This window comes from Aptenodytes forsteri, unplaced genomic scaffold, assembly GCF_000699145.1.
Source record: "Aptenodytes forsteri isolate BGI_AS27 unplaced genomic scaffold, ASM69914v1 Scaffold82, whole genome shotgun sequence".
Lineage (NCBI taxonomy): Eukaryota > Metazoa > Chordata > Aves > Sphenisciformes > Spheniscidae > Aptenodytes > Aptenodytes forsteri.
Window position 1 is genome coordinate 31,987 of NW_008795490.1, and position 22,074 is coordinate 54,060.

Sequence of the window (22,074 nt, forward strand, 5' to 3'; positions counted from 1 at the left end):
CACCCCCAGCCTCCTCGCTGGTGGGGTGGGGTGAGAAGCAGAAGAGGCCTTGACTGTGTAAGCACTGCTCAGCAGTAACTGAAACATCCCTGTGTTATCAGCACTGTGTTCAGCACAAATCCAAAACACAGCCCCATACTAGCTACTATGAAGAAGAAAATTACAATCCCAGCCAAAACCAGTATAGCTAGTTACTGAACTTTGCAAGGGAAAGAAGATTTATATGAAGAATTTTAAACCTCCACTGCATTCATAACCTCTTTACAATTGTAACTGGTCATGTATTACAAGATATTATACCCTTACTACAAAGCTGATTTTAGTCCTTTGGATTACTCAGGAGGCTCTTCTATCTCAAATACCTCAGTTCAGATCCTTCCTAACCATACGCATCACCAAAGCCAGTTAAGGCTTCAGAAGAGTCTGGGAGTGAGCTGCGGTGCATCTTGAGCTGCAGCAGTTGTTCATTTCCAATTTGCAGCTACTGTCCTGATAATCCTGAGGAACAGGTATTTTGAGATCATGGTCTCATTTAGCAGGCTATGACTCCTAAGATGAACAGAATTCTTTTGTTTTGAATGGCTGTCCAGAGCCTTTTGGAAGGGTTTATTGGCTGTTTGTATTACCAACATGACAAGGCATTTCCTGTTCTCTCAAATAATTCAGAAGCAACATAAATCTGTAAAGGCCCAGGATTTCAGGATGTCCAGTGGCAGAATTGAATGGAGAAGTGTCTATGTAGCTTAAAATTTAAACATCTGAAACGCTGAGCAAAGGGTACCATCATGCACGTGCATGCTTTCCCCAGACATAGTAATGCTAGTGGATAAATGTATTACGATCTTAGGTTCAATTTGGGTGAAATTGTTTGGTTCGTAATTGTTCTTCGGAAGTTAGTTATTGCATCAATGTGCATCTGCAAACTCTTTTACTGTACTATTGTACTAATACCTAGATTGTAATGGAACAAAAACCAGATACATTCCTGGAGGCATTGTCCTGCCTGAGCGTAAAATAGACGCTTTTCATTTATTGTCTTTTATTGTCTATTTGTTTTGTACATAACCAATATTTCCAAGGCCAGTATTTTTGCTAGTCTCAGAAATAAAGTTAAGTACACTTAGAGTTCTTAGTGTTAGCATTTTCTGGCCAGAAGGATGAAGATCTTGCTTTCAGCACCTGTGCTTCATTCATTGAAATGTTTCAGTGTGTAAATGCAGTACAACTTTAATCTATATAGTCAATTTGTTAGTACTTTTTGTTTTCCTTTTCTTCTGCCTTTAACGTCTTTTTAGTTTCATGCTTTCTGGTGAGGCAATGGGTTCTTCCCCAAGTAAATATGAGAAACATATTAAAATAGCATATAAGCCAATCAGTAAGTTGAATTTTTTATTATTAACTTGATTACATTTTAATTAGGAAATTATGTATTCAAATTAGTTTTCCTAGTTAATGCTAATTAAAACAATGAACCCCTGAGACCTCAGCCTACCCTGATCTGTAGATTTCAAATTTCATGGACTCATGGGCGTGAAAACATTAAGTAATATACCAGTGGCAATATCACACTAAATGCTGTGCTCCCTACTGGTCTTAGTTTTAGGTTTTTCTTTCCCTGTAATTCAAAGCAATGTCAGGGGATCTTGCAGGCAAACACTGTCCATGAGCCGTTGGTTGGAGACTGTGCAACCACACTGTGCAATAGAAGTCTAGACTTCTATTACAATGAACAGTGTAATAGAGAAAAGCAGCTTTCAGCAGAAGTATATCACAGAAAAAGCGCTGACAAAAGAAAAATAATAATAATTGTGCTTTGAAACTGGAAAGCATTCCTAAAATATCATGTTAGAGTGTCTGTTTGCCATGGATTATACACCTACTTAGGCAGAAGGGTCTTTAGCTTCTTCCAAGAGCTCTGTGTAACCACCACTGAAGAAATGGGATTTCCTGGTTTTCTTATCAATGCATGCTAAGTGCTTTGTAAGCGAGTTGACCTAAACCCACAGTACTGAGGTGCTCTGCCATGCAGAGATTTTTAGTTCTTAATTACCCAGGTGCCACACAGAAGGCACAAAAGGATTTTGCAGAAGCCAACAAGGAAGAAATGCCAAAGAAAAGAGCAAGGCACAAGCTGTGTTCTTAGAAGATACTTAAAGTACTAAACTCCAGTGTGGAAAGAGGTGCTTCAATCTTCCCAACATTCTTATAGCTGAATCTAAGGCCAGCTCAATCTTTTTAGCAGGAAACACCAGGAGAAACAAACTCAGAAAAGTTACTGGTTCCATAACTTCTGTACAATTATATGGGGAAACATGACTTCAGATTCCCTCTTTGAATCAAGTACAGGAAAGAAGGATTTGGGAAGGGATCCTCGGCTTCCTGCCTTGGAGGACAACCAGAACAAGTGGATGCTCTGTGACTGTGCTGTTAGTGGTTTCTCACACAGAGCTCAGTGGAATGGAACTAAGAACCCCTGAGTGGCACATTCCTTTTCTTCTTTTGTCCTGAGTTTGGCAGAGGTATGTGCTGCTAGAGACAAGCTGTTCCAGTAGCTAGAGATCATTATTCTCACCTGAGTGGCATCTGATGTAAAGGAGTTTTGCTGGCTAATTATGTGCTGAGTGGTCAGATGTTTCCTTTTATCGGTATTAAATTTGCTGTGTTTTAATAGGTGCATTATTTTTCTTGTGTTATGAGAACAGATAAATAATACACTCTTACCTGTACTGCTCAGTATTTTGTACTTTTACACTTTGTTATTCCTCCATGCTCTAAACTGTTGCCTGTCACTGAATTTCCAAAGTTATTGTTATGTTGCTAGGGCAACTGGAACCAAACATAGTATTTTGTGCAAAGGACATCAAATTGATTATACTGAGTGGCATTGTACTAATTTCATGTATTGGACATCCTGCTTCTAATGTGTCCTAGTGTTTTATTTGCTTTCCTTGACTGTACTTGAACAGAGATCTTAATTGATCTATCATGAAGACAGACAGCATCTGATGTTGAAGTGTTATCATTAACTGAGAACTATATAACCTGTAGTCATTTTCTGCTAGTTGGAAGGACAGTGCATTGATCAAACAGAAATTTGGCCTGCAAATTGGATGTAGATGGTACTTGCACTCAGACCTGTGACTTGTTGAAAGACTGCAAGATGCAGCTGGGACCCCTTGGTGCCTATGTCAGTCTGTACTCCGTTCACTTGGCCTGTCACCTCCACCTTTTGAAACCAGGCAACCATAAAGGATTTAGGCCAGCTGACAACAGTCCCACCTGGAGCACAACCCAGAGTCAACCACCTTGGAAGAATCAGTCAGAGGTCACTTCTCTTGGCTGATATTGGCAGCTGAAAATCACCAGAATAGGCACTCTTCTTTCCAGGCCTTTGCTATGACTCTGGCTAGGTCTTGGTATATCATATTTCTACCTGTAAAACTGGATATAAAGCCCTCCTCTATAAACTACTTTTGTTTCTATAGATAAAGTGCTCATTTAAGAGCTAGATATGACAAGGTTTCTGCTTTGGCAGGCATCTCTTGGGATTAATCTTCACTGTTCCACTCTTGGGATTGTAAATTAAAAAAAAAATATTTTTGAGGGATGTCTTTTAAAAGTCTAAGTGACCTCCAGTGTGGTAGAATATGAAAGGCTGGCAAATGAATGCTTCCAGGCTATCCAATACCTTCCATTATCAAGAGTGTTTTTCAAATATGTAAAATAGTATTTTTTTCCATTCCATATTAAAAGCTTTTTGAGAGCAGTCCTTTGGCTCCATAGAATCAGGAGCAGAGAACTTTTACTACAGCTGGCTCTTGCCACTGAAAATGACAAGCTGAGCTTTTTTAGCATTACTCTCACAGGCTACAGAGTTTGACTTGTGCTGCCATTGAAAGCAGCAGCGTCCACACTATTTTTTCTGAAGTCTGTAACTTCACCTGATTTTGCTTCTGTCTTTGAGCCACTTACTAATGAGAGTTTATGCAATACAAACTATTCTTCTTCCTGGAATGCAAAAATAGAAGGTTAAGAGAGTCCAAAATTCTAACACTGTATATGAGCTTACTATGAGCATGAAGGTTGGATTTTACATTAATTCTTCCAAAAAATCATGGAATTTTCTTCCACGAAAAAATGTATTTTTGTTTTAGCTTTGCTAAGATTTAGTCACACAAGATAAATCTATTGTGATCTGTATGAAATATTGAGTTGTCTTATTGCTGTATTTGTCATCAGTTTTTTGAATGCATCTTCATCTTTTTTCTCTAACACGTGGCACCAGTCTAGTACTCTATTCTGCTTTTTATATTCAATTTCTGACTTTTTTGTCAGTTCAGATTTTTATATAGCAAAAAGGTATAGTTGGTATAAATGGATCAAAACAGCAAGTCTGAATTATGTTGATGACAACTGATCCAAACTTTTAAGAAAGATTTTCAAATTTAGCTGGAATTTTAAAATGATAAAGACCAAAATTCAGACCATATTTATAGGACAAGAAACGGAATCAGGCTGAAAATAAGGAGAACAAACTAAAAAAAAAAAAAAAAAAAAAAAAAAAAAAAAAAAAAAAAAAAAAAAAAAAAAAAAAAAAAAAAAAAAAAAAAAAAAAAAAAAAAAAAAAAAAAAAAAAAAAAAAAAAAAAAAAAAAAAAAAAAAAAAAAAAAAAAAAAAAAAAAAAAAAAAGGTTTTAAAACCCACAAAGGTTTTAAAACCCACAATGCTTCTAGGCCACTACTTTCCATCAATTTTTCTTTGAAATAATGTCCAGGAAACACCACTGTGTACAACTTGGGCAAGGGATTTGGCATGTAGCTTTTTTTTTTCCCCCTTCTATAACCTGGAAGGAAAACCAGGAATGAACATCTCGCCTCCCATTAATATGCAGGTTAAAAAAAAAAAAGAAAACACATGGACTTCTAGCTGGCAAGGCTAAATGTGAGGCTAGGTTACCATTCTCTCTTTCCAAATGTGCGCAAGCATTTGAAATAGGCTCATTCTTGGCAAGTTACTGAAGTCTGTTAGTAGTTTAACACCTACAAGGATGTCAGCTATGTTTAGAAATGAGAATATTACACTTGAAAGTAGTGATCCAAAATACAGACTCCTTTAAAAATAATATGCCTATAAAGAATAATCGTTGTATTCATCTTTTCTTTCTGTCATCACTTTAATTTTCCACAGTTTGATCTTGCTTCACACAGAAAGCACTCTGCGCTTTTTAGGAAGAAATCCTACCCCAATACACAAAAGTGAAACGACAACAAAACCTGTTGTCATAGGCTTTGCAAGCAGCTGTCATTGCAACTTAGATGCTTGACAATGATTTGTTCTGCTCATTGTGCCTGAACTGCATCCATGGCTTGAGTCTCTCCCCAACCATGAGAGCTCTGAGCATTTAGACTAGCGTATGTTGTTTCCACACAGAGTCCTTTAGGTTTTGGCTCCAGTGTCTGAGATAAGAATAATGGTAAGTTACTGTAAACATCACATACATATTTTGGTTTATTTTTGAATTGCTGCTGACTATATTAATAATAAAGAGAAGACTGTATTGCCTTATCTGCGTATTAGATCGTCTGATCATGACTCATTCTGTTCCTTCCTCTTCTGAAGAATGGCAGTAGGTATGAAGAAAAAGAGCAAATCATTTTGCAGCAGAGTCACTGATACTTGGTCCAACGTTCTCATATCCTTTCCAGATTCTTATGAACCTGAGTGTTGCCATGGTTTTTGCCGTGGGTTTCTAAGATATTCAGATGCTACTTTTGAAATACTATTTCAATGATTGGAGTTTAAAAGAACTTTCTGCCATAAATAAAGTCTTCAAAGGGGCCTTTTGTCTTTGAGTTCTGAAGAGATTAGAGAAAAACTTAAGTAGCTTACCCCCCAGGACACGTTTGGAGGAGAAGTGGAGCCATCTGTTTGTTCTCTGCCCTCTTTTTCCCAATATAAAAGCCTTTACTGGGGCCAGAAATTGTTTCTTCTGACTGCTCAAACAATCCAAGGGAAGGGACACATTTTTCTTTGTTGCTTCCCGGTAAGTGGAAAAAGCCCAAAATTCTCCTTTCCCTGTGTCCCAACATTGGTATCCAATGGGGAGTATGAGATGTGAGATCCCTCACTTCAGATTGCTCTTACTTCTGTACATATAGAGGAGTTCAGAGTATCTAGAGGAGTGGAAGGAGGAAAGAAGGATAAAAGTTTCAGCTCTGAGCCTCCTTCACTGTCCTGCCAGGTATTAGTTACCTAAATATCATGTCCTGTTACCGAATCATTTCCGGTAATTATTGGCCATCCCAAGAACCGTGGTAAGAGTGACATCAGATATATGTTAATAGTGTATTTTCTGGGGTTTGAATGAAACTAAGCTGTACAGTGTAGTGGTTGCAGACATTTCATGGAAAGAATAGATAGTATTTAATGAAAGATAAAAGATTGGCAACACTGTCCAGGGAACAATGTGAAAATTATGAGCATCAAATAGATTTTGTCTTCTGTTGGGGTATTGTTATGATGAAATTCACGTTTTATTTTTTAATCTTTAAAACATGCTATGGGTAATGTTGGTGACCATTTAAAACACCTACAGGGAGCACTAAGATGGGATGAAGTGATGGCTTGTTGGCAGTTACTTAGCAACAAATGCCCTGCTGTGGAGATAAACAAATTCTTAATAGAGTGAATCAAATGAAGACTAAACTCACAATCATTGCATCTACAGAAAGGCTAGCATATAGATACCTAATCATACTGTACCACCTAAATGTATCATACTGCAAATAAAATGGCTGGTTTGTTTAAACAGTTGCTGTTACAGATACCAATGCTCAGTCTTTTGATTCTCCAAAATATGCTTTAAGCAAACACATATTGTACTCCATAGTTGAAGTTAGCCAAGAACAGATGCATAGACAGTAACTGTAGCTCAGCTGCTGAGTAGCAATTCATTAAGTTAATCAAAACTTAGCTTTCAATTTTGCATCTCAATCCTCAGGCAGAGATCCCAGTGCTATGTCCTAAGTCCATGAAAACCTCTGTATTGATTTCTTAGAATGATAATATAAAGCAGATCTTAAACTTTGAAACGTAAGTAGGTTTAATAGAAATAAACAAATAAAACCTTAATGAAAATAGAAACTGAAAAGTATTTAGCTGCAAAAAATATCATCTTTGCAACCTGTGTCATAAGGAATGACAAGGATCACAGAAAGAATAAAAAAGATTGGATATATCCATTTGCAAATAACTAACCAGAAACCCTGAAGAAGTCATCAATATGGTGGAATCCCTGGGTGTTTTTTTCCTAACTTCCAAAGTACAGCCATGGAGACAGAAGAAACTGAAGCACTTTTATCTTTCAAGGCTCCAACCAGATTTCTGCATAAAGTCCGAGAGTCATTGTGGAAGCAATGCTGGTATTATTGAACTATTAAACAATTTTATCTGTTTCAATACTCCCAATCAAAATTACTGTGAGAAGATGTCTCATTTCCATCTTCAGATCTGCTCATCTAAGCAAAAGTGAAAAACTAATTCTTTTTTCCTTCCTTTTTTGGGGGTTTTGTTTTGTTTTACTGTTAAGGAAAGTGCCTGCATCAAAATGCTAAGCAAGATTAAAGGTGCATCTAACTTTTGCAAGGAGGGGTTAGGAAAGAGAGTATTCAATCTTTATCTGCAGGAAAGAATGAAATAGAAAGAATGGTGTCTTCCTCAGTTCTAAAAAACCTGCATAATGCATCAGTTATTTTCATGTGTCACAAAATTATGGTTGTCTGGTGATCCAGAATAACATGAGTACTGGGAGAGGAAGGTGGAATAGCCACGCTGTTCTGAAACTAAATACCAATACTTCTGTAATTCTCTTGAGAAGACTCCCTTCAATGTTGCTGGGTTCTCTCTGTGAGGAATGGTCACAGATAGTTTACAGGTAGATTTATCTACTTTAAGAAGAAAATATTTGCTCCCTAGACTCCATTGACCATATTGACAAGATCTTGCTTACAGAGTGGGTGAGCAGCTGAAGTGTATATGTCTACAGGCTAAGTGACTATGTTTAACTTGAGAGAGCACACTTCCAGTACCTTGTGGGCCTGTCTCTCTATTAAACCTGGAGTCTCTGAGAAACTTAGTTCATAATCTGTCTGCCTTTTTTTTTCCTGTTGTCTTTGTCTATCCTGCCGTTCCCTATTTCCCCTGTTGGCACTATATCAATTGTACCAGTATTCTTGGAGAAGCTGCTTAGAGGGTCAGAGGTGAGTTAGTGCCAACTTCATAGTGTTTCCCTTATTTGGCAATTTATTATTCCTTTTTCTCCTTTAGGGTTTAGCACAGGATTAAAAAGAAGTTTGCCAGTAAGTTGGTGTTTAAAATACTGTTGCACAATGAAGCCATCCAGCTTGAGCATAAAATACCAGTAATGCTTTGCATTGTCCTTGTGTCTGTTAGTTTGTTTCAAAGAATTCTCAATGAATCACATTATTCAATTCTTGTAATAAAAGAACTTCTTAATAGCCTTATTCAAATACAGTATTTTAATAAATTAGCTGTCTTTTTTCACATATTCATTTATATTTGGAGTCCAATTAAATTGGAGTTCTTTTATGAATTTTTCCAAAATCTTACTGCATCATCCTTTTTGAGAAGCAGGAGCGTTGGGCTTCCCCAACTTTATTTAGACATCTCAGTCATAGATAGCACTGTTTCCACATCTTCCACATTGTTAGTGTTGAGGGTATTCTCTTACGTCAAAGTGTATTGTAAAGTAATTTTCTGTCTTAGTGGGATAGTAAGCTAGGCAAGTCTTTCTATCTCTCATTGTTGTTTTATAAAAGCATGCTTTTTTATTGTTCCATTATTGTCCCAAAGCAGTCAGAAATCTTACAGCAATTATTGCAATTATTATTTAATTGTATTTGGGAATGGCTTCAGAACTTCTTTATCATTATTATTGAGTGAAACTTCCATGCTTCTCTATAAATATTTAAAAGAGAAAATGCAGACTTAGATGGAGAAAAAAGATACAAAAATTAGAAGTAGTCCTTGAATAGTTAAAATCACTGCACGTCATTGATATATTTCATCTAATAAGAAAAAAGTAGAAGTAAGAATTTTAACTTGTCATTTTTTACTTATAAGTATATGTAAGAAGCTGCCAGGAGTTGTGTTTAAATCAATGTTGAAAGGGGCAAAGTTTCAAAATATCACAAATGTTGAAGCTGTTGGTACAGCTAGCATTCTGTTTTTCATCATTCTTCATGCATGCAGTTAATGCAGATACAGCAGATTCTTTGAAACAACTGGAATGGATATAGACATTCCTAGTAATCCAAGGAAACTGATAAACACTTCAGGGTTTTCAATGGCTTGTTAAGTATTAATAAATATAGAATGAAGCATCATTTGAGTCTACAAGAAAATGCTGGGGAAAAAATAATACCATTAATGAAAGATCAAACATAATAGAGAGAGTCTGGAGGCCGTTTACAGACGACTGAGATGGCAAAGATGGAAAAGCAAAGCCAGGTATCGCTCCAGAGAATACATCTTCCTTCCAGTTAGGGTGGTAGAAGCTATATTTTTATTTGCACAGCAGAAGGCACAGATGGTATTGAATTTTCACAGCTGACTTCCAGTAAGAGTGACTGGTAGTGTGGATGAATGTAGTTATTGCCTAGACAGTGAGAAATCTTTATTTTTACCTATGTCTTTGTCCTTATTATTGCTAACAACAAAGTATTATGGAATCACAGAAAAATGTTGATTGAAAGGGGCCTCTGGAAGCCATCTAGTCCAACCCCCTGGTTAAAGCAGGGCCGGCTTAGATCAGGTTGCTTAGGTCCTTGTCCATTTGAGTTTAAAGTATCTTCAAGCACCGTAGTTCCCCACATCCTCCTTCTTAGCATTTTTGAAGATGGGTGTGATGTTTGCCTTTTTCCAGTTATCAGAAACTTTCCCCGATTGCTACGGTCTTTTGAATATGATCCACAGGAGCCTTAGAGTGACGCCGGTCAGCTCCCTCAGTACCTTTGCTCACATCCCAACTAGTCTCGTGGACCTGTGTGTGTCCAGTTGGCTTAAGTGCCTCCTAGCTGCTTTCTTCTACTGTTGATAATGCTTCACTCCCACAGACTCTGTTAGTAGACTCATGGACTGGGAGTCCTGAGAGCCAAATTTGCCAACAAAATCCAAGACACTAAAAGGCATTGAGTATCTTGGCTTTTCCTATGTCCTTTGTCACTAAGTTCCCTACCCCATTAAGCAGCGGACATGCACTTTCCTTACTTAGTCTTCCTTTTGCTGCCAGTGTACTTACAGAAGCTTTTTTCCTTGCCCTTAATGTCCTTTGATTATTTTGACTCCAGCTGAGCTTTTGATTTTGTAATTTCATTGCTCTACACTTGAGCAATGTCTCTGTTCCCCAAGTGACTTGCTCCTGCTTCCACCTTCTGGGACATGGGGCTTAATAGTATTTTGAGGTGTCACTTGCTACACGCCCTTTTCTCCTAGCCGGACTACTAATTTATATAGTCTGTATTTCTCTTTAGAATGTAGTTATAATTAATGTTGCACCTATATAGGAACAATGACTGAATATTGTGTACAACAGCTAAAAAAGAGCATATGTGAATTATGACACTGTGACCATTTTATCTGAAATGCTTTGTGCAATCTGAGTGATACCGTAAGTCATAATCAGCGTTCATTTTTTTTTCTGTGGAGTCACCAAAATCTCAAGAGGAAGCTATAATTCTGAAATTTAAAATGTGAGTATGGTTTTATATGATATCACTGATGATTTGTATATCAGTATAAATATCCACATGATATGATATGCAATATATGGCCAGGAGTTAAAAAAACCTGTTCTCAAATATAAAAAAAATGGAAGCTTTCACTTTCAAATCTCCTGAAGATGTCAGTTTCTAAAAAAATTAAGTTTTTATTTTTAAAATAAATATTTCTTGGCACCAGTTTGTAAAAATAGCCCTCCAGCTGTAGCCCAAAACAATGTTATCTTCCTGATTTCCTGGACATATTTGTAGGAATTCTGCTGTTTCTCATTTAAAAAAAAAAAAAAAGTGTGTGGTATAAGGAAAGGAAAGAGAAAATTACAATATCTTTAGCTTTTTATAGCTGATGTACATAATGAAATAGAAATATCATCTAAGTATATTGTTAAGGCTCCAGTAGTAAAAAAGTATCTGTCTATTATTGCATTTCTGCTGTAGAACACTGCTGAATATCAAAGAGGAAATTCTGACCTTAGTCCTTTTGCCCAACTAGTTGAAGTCCATATGTTTTTTCTGCAATAAGGTTTATTTAAATCTTTTTGCTCAGTTTTTGGTGCCAGGTTGCTTCTCTGGTCCCTGCAGCTTCTTCCCTTTGTTCTTTAGAGTGGACTACGTCTCCAGTTTATTGCCAGTGGGTCCGGGAGAATATAATTAACATGTGACCTGCACGTACTTCGTCTGCTTCCAGGTTTGGTAGTTAAGGGGGAAGGAGCTGCTGTATTCTCATTCTACCTAATTCAGTTTTTCAGCCCTTTGTATGCACTGGAAAAATAATGTGCACAGGTACTACTAGTGCTAGTTGGTAGCTATGAACATGTTGTGTATTAACCTTGTGAAAATACCTGCAGTCTCAGCAAACTTTTTACTGGAGCTGTGAATCCCAAGAAGGTAGTGAGAGTACTGCTAGCACAAGAGGCTCTGAGAATGAAACTAACTGGAGACAGAACTGGCTGGTCTAGCAGCTCACAGGTGCCTAGAAGTGGGAGTCCTATTCCCCAATATGTCTTTTATCCATGGCAAGCTCCTTTTGGTTGGTTAAAGTAAGTCAGTCAGAAAAAAAAAATTGAAAAAAAAAATAAAAGGAAAGCCTTCGATTGGATGAGTGAGTTGAATTGGGTTGTGAATGCTAGGACTGGCACAGGAGAGGAAGCAGAACCGCGTGGCTTGAATCAGGGGAAAAGGAAGAGGGAGGAAACTGTGCCCTTGGATTCTGCTTTTGTGCTTCAGCTGTCCCATTTACTTCATCAGGATTCCTCATATAAATGCATTTAAATATTTTGTTGGTTTGTACCTAATAATGCCATCTAGCACTTCTATAGGCTTGCTTATCTTAGTGACAAAAAGTTATTGTAGTTACTAACACTAAAATTTTTATTACAGTACATGAAAAAAAGAATGTTTTATGAGATAGGAATCTCCCTACTACCCTTGCCTAATATACTGTTCATTTTTATGCATGCCTCTGTTTGTTTCCCAGGGCAACTATGCCTTCCCATGTAGGTGCTTCCAATGAGAAATGGAGATTTCCTATTTGGCCAGAATGGAATGAAGCAGATATCAATGCAGAAAAATGGGATACTGGAAAAGCTGGAAAAGAGAAAGAAAAAACTGGAAAAAGTCCCATTTCAGTAAGTTGTGTGACATATATATATTATTTCCACTTCGTATTTTGTACCTGTATTTAATAGAGTATTTGTCACAACTTCAAAGTAATTTGTTACTGATGAATATATTAATTTTCAATCATATCTTTTCACTAAGTTTAAATAGTTCCCTGCTGAACTAAAATAATAAACTGAAAGTATTGTGCATTGTTTATTTGTTGCTTCTTAAAAGAGCTGTTAACATATGTGTGTGCATTAATGTGTGCACATTAATTGTTAAAAAAAATGAAACCCCAAAATCTATTCCATAACATAATTGAAACGGGGGATGTGGGAGCAGCTGAACTGTTGTAGTATGTCAGAGCAATCCCTTCTCTGGGCACTGCAGTTTCTGTGGACTCAAAAGGTTAAATGCACTCATTTTTATTATGGGAAAAATGGATTTTGAAGTCTTTTCTTTTCCACGCCTCAGTTTCTGGACATGTGAAACACTGTCTGCAGTTCTAGTGTGCAGAGAATGGTATGAGGGGATATAGTTATTTTGTAGAAAGTAAGCACCTACCAGATGCAGAAAAATTCCTCAGTCTTTCCAACTTTGGAATGACTTTTAAATCTCATCTGGATTTTTACTCCTTCAAACTGGTTATCATTAGAGGATGTTATGTGCGTTTTATGCAGAGTAGTAGTAAAATTATTTCTTAAAGAGTTTCTTAAACGTAGCATTTTCAAGTGATATTTAAAATCCATTTAATACCGTGCTTAATCATTATTTTATATGCAAATTCTGCATTGTTCATATGTTTGTTCTGTATATATTCTTGTGTGCTATGTGTATGTTAGCCTATGTGTTTGTAGATTTTTTTTTTCCTTATCCCAAGCTTAAATACATTGTAGCCCTATGGGGCCAAAGTACTCTTTTGAGAGAAGTTACAGTTTCTGTACTGAATGCTGCCATTAACTTGACAGGTAAATAATTTTCCTTTGTGTCTTTCCTCTGTTCCGTTACCACATTTGGTGTCTTTGGGCTGTACTCTAAACATTTATCTAGCACTAATCTGTTAGGTCTGCCAGACATTATTATAATAGATAAAATTTTAAAATAATTGTAACTGAAAATCTTTCTTCTTTTTTAGCATAAGAGGCATTCTGAGGTGTTTACTGGATCATTCAGTTCTTCAGCCACACGCTATATGAAACATTGCTCTTTTTACCTGTTTAAAGGAGTTGTGAAATATGTTGGTCACAGCAGACGAATTTACAGATCTAAATAATTTTCCAATGTGGCCTCTTTTGATCCAAGCAGCTAGCCAGAATTCAACATCGTATACGGTATTTCAGTTAGAAACAGAATTAGCGATGGCATCCAGTACCTTTGAGTATGCTTAGAACAAGAATATAAACAATCCTATTTTGTTCTGTGGGAAGAGGAATCAATCAGAAGTGATCTCTTTCCTTCTTACACTAAAGCTCTTTTATCAAGCACACCTACACAATAGCCACTCTTAGAGCAGCGCAGTGTGCTGCTGAGATTGTGCACCTGACCTTGGCTGTTTCTCTTGTGCCTGTTTCTTACCTGTCCTTCCTGTAGAACTTGTGGTTGAGGCTCCTGTCCTTAGAGCACGAACTCCTGAGACCTGGCAGTTGTCTCTTATAGCCACCTTAAATAGAAGATAAGTTAAACCTGATTTTGTCAGCCAAGTTTAGCTGAACCTACAATATTCTTCTTCAAAGTATTTTTGCACTTGTAAGCTAAAGAAAGGTGTATCTCTGGTTTTTCTAGTGTTTCTTTGCATAGTGTTATGTCATTCTCACCTGCCTCCTTTTTCTGGTTTATCTAGTGTTTAAGTGCTACACTTTCCTATTACACTGTGTAGTCAGGGTTGGATGTCTCTGAAAGCAGAGTATAAAATCTGTTCATACAGTTCTGTATGGTCCAGTTTACAAGGCTTCCTTTAAGCTTTCAGAAAAATAATTATTCCTAAAAGGTTCTTCCCCTTCCCCCCCCCCCCCACACAAACTGCGTCATTGCTTCCTTCAGGTACTTTAAATTGTTGCGGATTGGTATGTTGAAGGAACTTACACAATGAAACAAATAAAAAAATGCAGCAAAAATACTATTTTGGAGTCTTTGGTTTGGGTTTGTTTTTTATGCTTTTGTAATATATTTTCTTTTGCCTTCCTTTAATCAGTAAGCACTCAAAGCATCATAGTTTTTCCTTCCCAGAAACTCTTTCTCTTGATTGGTCTGTAGAAGATAAATAGAATGCATAGTGGCCTGTGAAACACACCAAAATGTATAATATGCCTAAAAAGCTATTTAAAATTTCAGGCACAAATAAAAGGCACTAACCATGTAACCTGTTAGTTTCTCAGTCAGCACCAGCAGTATCAGGGAAGTGGTTGAGTCCCCATCCCTGGAGGTATTTAAAAGACGAGTAGATGAGGCACTTAGGGACATGGTTTAGTGGGTGGTGGTGTTGGGTCGACAGTTGGACTCGATGATCTTAGAGGTCTTTTCCAACCTCAATGATTCTATGATTCTATTCTATGATTCTATCAGAGGCATCTCCTCATCCTACATCGTACTATTAAGTAAACAGATATATATCCTGACACCTTCTGTTCACATGGAGAATAAGTATCGCTTTGGAAATGGAAGTTTGAAAATTATATGAGACTGTCTTTAATGGTTTCTGTAGCAGTTTAAAATGTGTGGAACCTGCTTTTTTTCTGTCTATTGCTTTAGATATTTATTTTCAGTCTTCAATTTAAAAAGCTTTAGAAATAAGTGATTTAGAAAAAGTACTTAGAAACAACTTGGTAGAAGAATGCCTGAATTAAAAGCTTCAACCGTTTTTTGGGAGGTTTCTCTGAAAGGTGGGGAAAAAAGGGAAACATTTTATATAGACCTATTTAGACAGTGCAGGCCACATAGACTTCTCAGAACAATACAAGCAGTTTTTGTGCTGAATCTTCAGTTTGGGCTTTGAGCTCTTTTAGTTCAGTGATAGATACTATTAGTTCCTTTTTATGCTATTTTTCCCCTTAAGTGAATTATCGTGTGAACAATATATTATTTTAAATCTTACAGAAGACACAATACTGTAATTAATAAAAAATGTTCCGTTTTTGTTCATGCATGTTTTATGTAGTGTGTCTTTGAGGATCCTGAAGGGAAAATAGACTTGCCAGGATCCTTAAAAGTGCATTCATGGAAACGTCCACATGAGTTTTTAACAAATAAGGTAAGAAACGAGCAAGGTCATAATGAAAAAATGCTACTCGCCTAGCTATGTCACAAGTAGAAGAAAATCTGTAGAGGAAATCAGTTCAACAAATAAAACCCTCTTGACCATGCATAGTCATCCTGTCCAGGAGACCGTTGTACGCCGAGGAGCCAGTGATCCATGTAGCAGTTAACGTGTGCTGCACACACAGCTTGTCCTTCAGGCCTGCTTGGTGCCGGGCGTGATCCCTGGCTGCTGGATAAACTCAGCCAGCGTATTGTAAGGGAGGAGCCTGCAGGCAGCTCCCTCTTGTTACTGGCAATTACACCACCTGCATCTCCTTGCCTTTATCCAAGTGCAGCAGGAAGTTCTTATGTGAACATCCTTTCTGTTTTACAGTAGAAATTATGAAAACAGTTGTTTTCTTGTAAGAAAGTCCTGTAATAGCTCAAATCACATCATAGCTCAATAATAGCAAAATGGGGTAACCCTTTCAATGGATGGGGTCTGCACAGAATGCTGCACAGGGATCAGAAGCCTGTTTGATTCTGTACAACTTGGGGTTCCCAGTGTCTAAAAGGACATAAGATTATCTAATTATTCTAATTATTATATAATATTATATAATAATTATTATATTATACAAATCCTTTTCTTTATAGTTAGCTCTAATAAATAATAGCATTTTAAATGATACTATACGGAGTCTGAGTGCCTTTCTTACCAGAATCACCATGGACCAGCACCTCCTGGTGCAAAACACCATGGTAGTGTATCCTCACAAGTCTGCTCTGTGTTTTAACTCCACATTCATTTAGAAGACACCTGGACAGAGAGATGCCTTCCTGTTTTTCTGTGTGTTCTTGTTTTCTCACTTAAAAATCAGTGTCATGGCAAAACAAGTTCTGTCTGTTCCAACTAAGGCTTCCCTTGAGCAAGTATCTCAAGTAAATATCTATCCTGAAACCATAAATTAGCTTTACCAGAAATATAGTACTTTTTCTCGCTTCAACTATTGTATTTCTCCAGTCTGCATACAGAACGTGTCCATGTCTTTGACAGTACTTGTCTGGAAGGTAACCATAACATTTTAAAATTATGCAAAGCTCTTACTCAGTTTATATTTAAAAATAATTGCAAAGAATCTAAACAGCCTACCATTTCAAAGGTTAGTGTTCTCCAGTGCTGTTGCTAATCTAAGTTTTAAAGCGTTTTTGCTTCAGATGAAATGCTGAAGTTTTAAAACACTTTGACCACCCTTCCAACTTTTTCAGGCTTGTCAGTTTTCCTTTTGTCAGCTTGTCAGTTCCATTTTTTATTAACTAGATACCAAACAGGTCCAATTTTAATTTTTAATGGAGAAAGGAGAGGGGGAGGTCAGGGGAGTAATTGACAAGATCAAAAGATTGGATGAGAAATGCTGCCAAAATGCATAAACTGAGTAGAGGTATCTGAAAGATGGGGGCAAGAGAGCTGGCAGCCCAGAAAGCCATGGAAACATATATCTGTCTTAAAATTATTTAAAATCTATCTTTAGAGCACTACGAAGAAAGCATTTGTTTTCTTTAAGACCTGATTAAAACTTTGGTGCTTGTTTTGGTCCAATGTATTTTGGATCAAGAAGCTATGATTACTAGAGATTTTGTAAGTTGTTAAAAATTAATGTAAGTGTCAAGTGATGAAAGGCTATTAAGATGATATATGTTGCTATCTAATCTATCAGTAACTGTAAAAGAAAGTGTAAACAAGCCGATTTAGTGCCGTAAGCAAAGAAGCAAGCAATGATCACCAGTAAGTGATGAGAGGCAGATATATTTAGTTCAATAAACTACAATCCTAGTATGTTATTTCTAAACTGCTTACAAAAAGAAAATGGACTGTATAAACAAGTAATAGTCATCAAAACTATGTAATACAGTTAAAGGTTTGATAAAGTCAGCGTTCATACTGACAATATCACTATCTAACTGACCATGAGAAAACAAATCCCTTTGAATCTTGGTGGGGGGCCAAGGAAATCTCAAAGTATGAGACACTGTTATGATCATGATGTAAATGCAGAACTGCAAATATTGTGAATGAATTGAGGGAATCTCAATTTAATTATGTAATTATTTCATTTGATACTCTTTAAATCTCCTGGTAAAAATAATGATTTTTTTAAAATTCCGAACAGCTACATTTTAACACATTTTTATTAAGAAATATCAAAGCAGCTACAAGATTTGCAAACTGACAGCCTTTAGTTTGCAGATGTCTAATGAATGTTTGCCAATTGTCTAACATTTGTATGTCACTACTGTTAAACGTTAGTGTTCATTTATTTTTTTCCGGATAATTTAGCTATGGACTTAACTAATTTCCTTTCTCCTAGATTCCTGTGGTTGTCAAAAATGAAACCTCATTTGACCTTTTTTCAGCAAATGAGCATATATTTTGTAGTGAGGTAGGTAGAAATACATTAAATTCCCTTTTTAAAATATTTTCTTTCATTCTTCTTAACTTTTTTTAACTTTTTGGATTTCACTCCAAATTTCTGCCATGAAGAAGTAAGTTGTGACACATTTTTTAAGTGAAAAAGAATGTTGGGAATAAAATGGCAAGAAATTATCTAGATTTGTATTTGTGTTTACCTTTTTCGGAATTTGAAAAATTAAATCAATGATGGTAAGAGATTTTCCAAACGGTTTTGGGGTTTTTTTAAATATACAGTCTATGAACTACAAAGATTGTTACTGGATAATATTCTTTAAAGACAAGAGCAAATAAAAACTCTATGACAAAGGTTTTACATTTTTCATTCAAGCTTTCGTGAAGTCATGTTCTTAGTGTGCCTGCATGTATGTGCAAATCTCTGTCACCCAGCCAGTCTTTTCCTTCTCTCCAGAGCTGAATAAATGTTTACTGCATTTCTACAGATGAGGGGAAAAAATAAAGCAGGTAGAACGAAAGCACCTGAGTACCTTACTGAATATAATATTACTTCATAATTTCTTTTTCATTCAATGCTTCAATGCAAATTCAAAATTCAGCACCAGAGAAATTGTATGGGAAGAAGCCACCAGGAAACAGACGATGTATATTTTGCTGTCCACAGAACCACTAATTAATTTTAGGGCAAGTTTCTTGTAATAAATATTTATTCTCATTCTTGTTTATATAAATCACTGTAACAGTCTGGTAATACTTGTGAAACTATAGCATACATCAGAAATCTGCATGTTAGAAAAACACATGCACTAAAGCACGATTAGTTAAAGCTTTTATTTTAAATTTTAAAAATTATTAAATACTTTTAATGATTTAGGATTGTTTTTTACTGGGTACAAATAACAAGTATTAAAGCCAATATTGATGTTTAGCAGCTATATCTAGTAATAAGCAATTAAACAAGTGACAGTTCACAAGTCCTGTAACATAATTTATGCTGAAATCATATGTCCTCATTTTTCTTTGGTAAATGATGAACAGCATAATTTATATTGTGCCTTTACCTAGTTTCATGAAGTTTTGTGCTATTGTAGATAGATATTATGATGATTTTAAGAAAAGTTGTAGAAGTGAAATTAATTTTTGCATGAAATCATAGCTATACTTTTACGTCACTTCTTCATTTAAAAGAGGAGCTTTTTATTCTTTGATCATTATAACTCGATTTTATTTTTCTAAAAGATGTAAGTCGAAAATTTTTTTTTTCTATTTTTCTCTGTTTTCAGCTGATGAGATGGATTATAAGTGAAATTTACGCAGTCTGGAGGATATATAATGAAAAGGCCTTAACTAATGGAACATCCACACTTTTTTGGAAACCATGGGAACACATTTATGCCTTATGTAAAGCTACCAGGGGACACATGCCACTGTACAATAGCTATGGAAAATATGTAGTGAAACTTTATTGGATGGTGAGTACCTCCCTCTAACAGTATATAAATATTATGCAGCTAGCATGGCAAATTTTAATGGTTAGGGTAAGTATTTATTATTATTGAAAAGACATGGATTTGTAGGAGTAGAAGTGTTGACAAATTGTTGATGCATGTTAATAAAAATGCCTTTTACAGATAATGTGATTTTTGTACAACTTAGGACTTGATAAATCAGAGTTATTACTTGAAAAGGCAATATTCTTTTTTTGTAGATTATGTAGAATTTTGCTGATTGTTAGGAGATTTTTTCCCTCTGGGCACTGCAACAAGGTACTACATTTGAGTTCATTTCTTTATTACATTGTAGAAAGAGGATCCAATAATGGCAGGTGCTAATGTTGCATATGTTCACATTATCTATTGAAATAACTTTTATTTTCTGATACTTGTGATCTTTTTTTTGTGTCAAACAGCAGTTTTCAATGTTATTCCTTAGCCCAAAGTACAATTTCAATAAATTTAACAGAAAATAATTGGTTCATTCTGTATCATATAGTGAGTGGTTAAAATAATGTTGTTTTAAGAAGTGATTAATTTTCACCATTTGTAGTTTCTTTCAGCTGCGTGTGATACTTGACATCCTGTTTTTACAGGGTTTGATTTCTAAATCACGTGTCCTCTTATAGTCCAGTGTAAACTAGTTTTAATTTGGCACATTTACAGAAACTTACTTTCTTTTGTTTCTTTCTAACACCTTTTTGTTTTATGAAAGTACTTCTTGTTGATATTTTGGGGTTTTTTTACTCTGTCTCAAAATGTTACGACGAAACTAAGCATCATATGTGTGTGCTACCTGAATGGAAATTCCTTTTTACCACTTGAATTCTCAGTGTTGGTTGGTTTTTACTAAATAATTTCATTTTTGCTAGAGAGAAAAATATGAAGACTGATTGTGAGGTTTGCACTGCACTATAAACTGTATGATTTAAATTGTCACTCACTAAGTTTACCCCATTTTGTTTCAGTCTTAATTTCATCTGCTGGTTTTTTTTGTGTATGCATTAATTGTTTTGAGATAATATGCAAAATATTTCTGTTCCTGTGTAGTGACTGACAGAATAGGAAGGTTTGGTGCAAATGTTTAGTGGAGTCAGACAAGTGGCCCTCAGCTCTGGTGTATTAGGGTTAAGAATGTTTTTTATTGTTCAAGTAACTCGGCTGACTTTACAGAGCTATTTGTATCCAATTATATTTAAAGGTCATTAAAGACTTCCAGTGAGAGGACCATTTACTGAAGATGTACTGGTAAAACCAAAACATCCCATTTATTTTTTAAAGATAACAGAGAATAACTTAATGCATTTTACAGTCAACAGGGAACACTTAATTTAATATTGAACATCATACTAATAAACAAAGAAATAATCACTGACCTAAAAGTTAGAAGTTGTCTATGTTGTTAGGGTTATTCTGGTTACATTTGTCTTTTGCAAACAGAATATGTCACAAAACACTAAGACATAATTGACCCTATTAACTTCCAGTTGCCCAAACTTGAAAATATTTTTTACACAGTCAGTTGGAAACATGAAGTTGGAAGTGTTAAGGAAAACTCAAAGGCATCCCATTGGACTTCTAAAAAGGTAGAATTCATGGAAACAGAAAAAGTTATACTTAAAAAAGGAAACAAAACCTAAAAAAGAATGTGTAAAAGCTTTTTTGAAAAAAGAAAAGAAAATCAATGCTCATGAATACAAGTGAACAGCTAAGACAATGCAAAGAGCTGATTAAGCAGGCTGAAGTTACTAATTAAATTTAAGTTGCTAATAGTATTGATATACAGTATCTAAAACCAGGCTATCACAAGTTACTGATAATAAAAACATGAACACCAATGTTAAGGAAAAAACCACCAACAAGCAGTTATTCAATGAATATTTCTTCTGTGCATTGGAAGGCTGAAAGAGATATATCTGTTCCTTGGCACACTGTGAATGGAACAAACATAACCATCTCTAACAAAGCAGGTGTAGAGGCTTCAGCTGCTCAAATTAAACATTTTCATATCAGTAGATCCAGGTAAGCTATGGACACATTCAGGGTGCCTGCTTGAGATACCTGCTTTAGGCATCACCACACCAACTGTCTCCAGCAGCAGAATTTAAGTAGATTAATTTGGGTGGTGAAGTGGTCTGTTATTGTCAATGGGGATAGGTGTGGGTTTTTTCCAAGGGTGATTAAGTTGTCTCACATACTGAGTGAGGAGCTATCAGAATTAGTCAAACAAACATTCAGAGTTTCTGAGAGTTTTCCTGGAGGTTAAGCGGCTGACTTAGGGCTTTGTATTAGGTATATCTGTCTATGCAGATACCAAGCACTAGACTACTCTGTGAGAGTGCACAAAAAGTTAAAGAGAGCTCATATCTTTTATCAGATGGCTGCCACCTCTCCTTTTGCACGAAATGTGATGGTTAGAGCACTCATGAAGGAGTGGAAGAACTGAATATTCTTCCCTTCTCAGCTGCTAAGGACCAAAACTCCCAGTTTCTGCAAGGAAAGTTGCATGATTACAGCTTTG

The 22,074-nt window shown here is 35.9% G+C and overlaps 1 protein-coding gene across 1 annotated transcript in view; it reads left to right on the top strand.

The window, feature by feature from the left end:
• The window catches only part of ADGB (androglobin), a 149,397-nt gene that overhangs the window by 17,381 nt on the left and 109,942 nt on the right, over window positions 1-22,074 (top strand). The window contains 5 exon segments of the mRNA XM_009281545.1: window positions 11,187-11,214; window positions 12,289-12,424; window positions 15,553-15,645; window positions 18,002-18,073; window positions 19,344-19,532. Of these exon segments, the coding sequence (XP_009279820.1) occupies window positions 11,187-11,214; window positions 12,289-12,424; window positions 15,553-15,645; window positions 18,002-18,073; window positions 19,344-19,532 (518 nt within the window).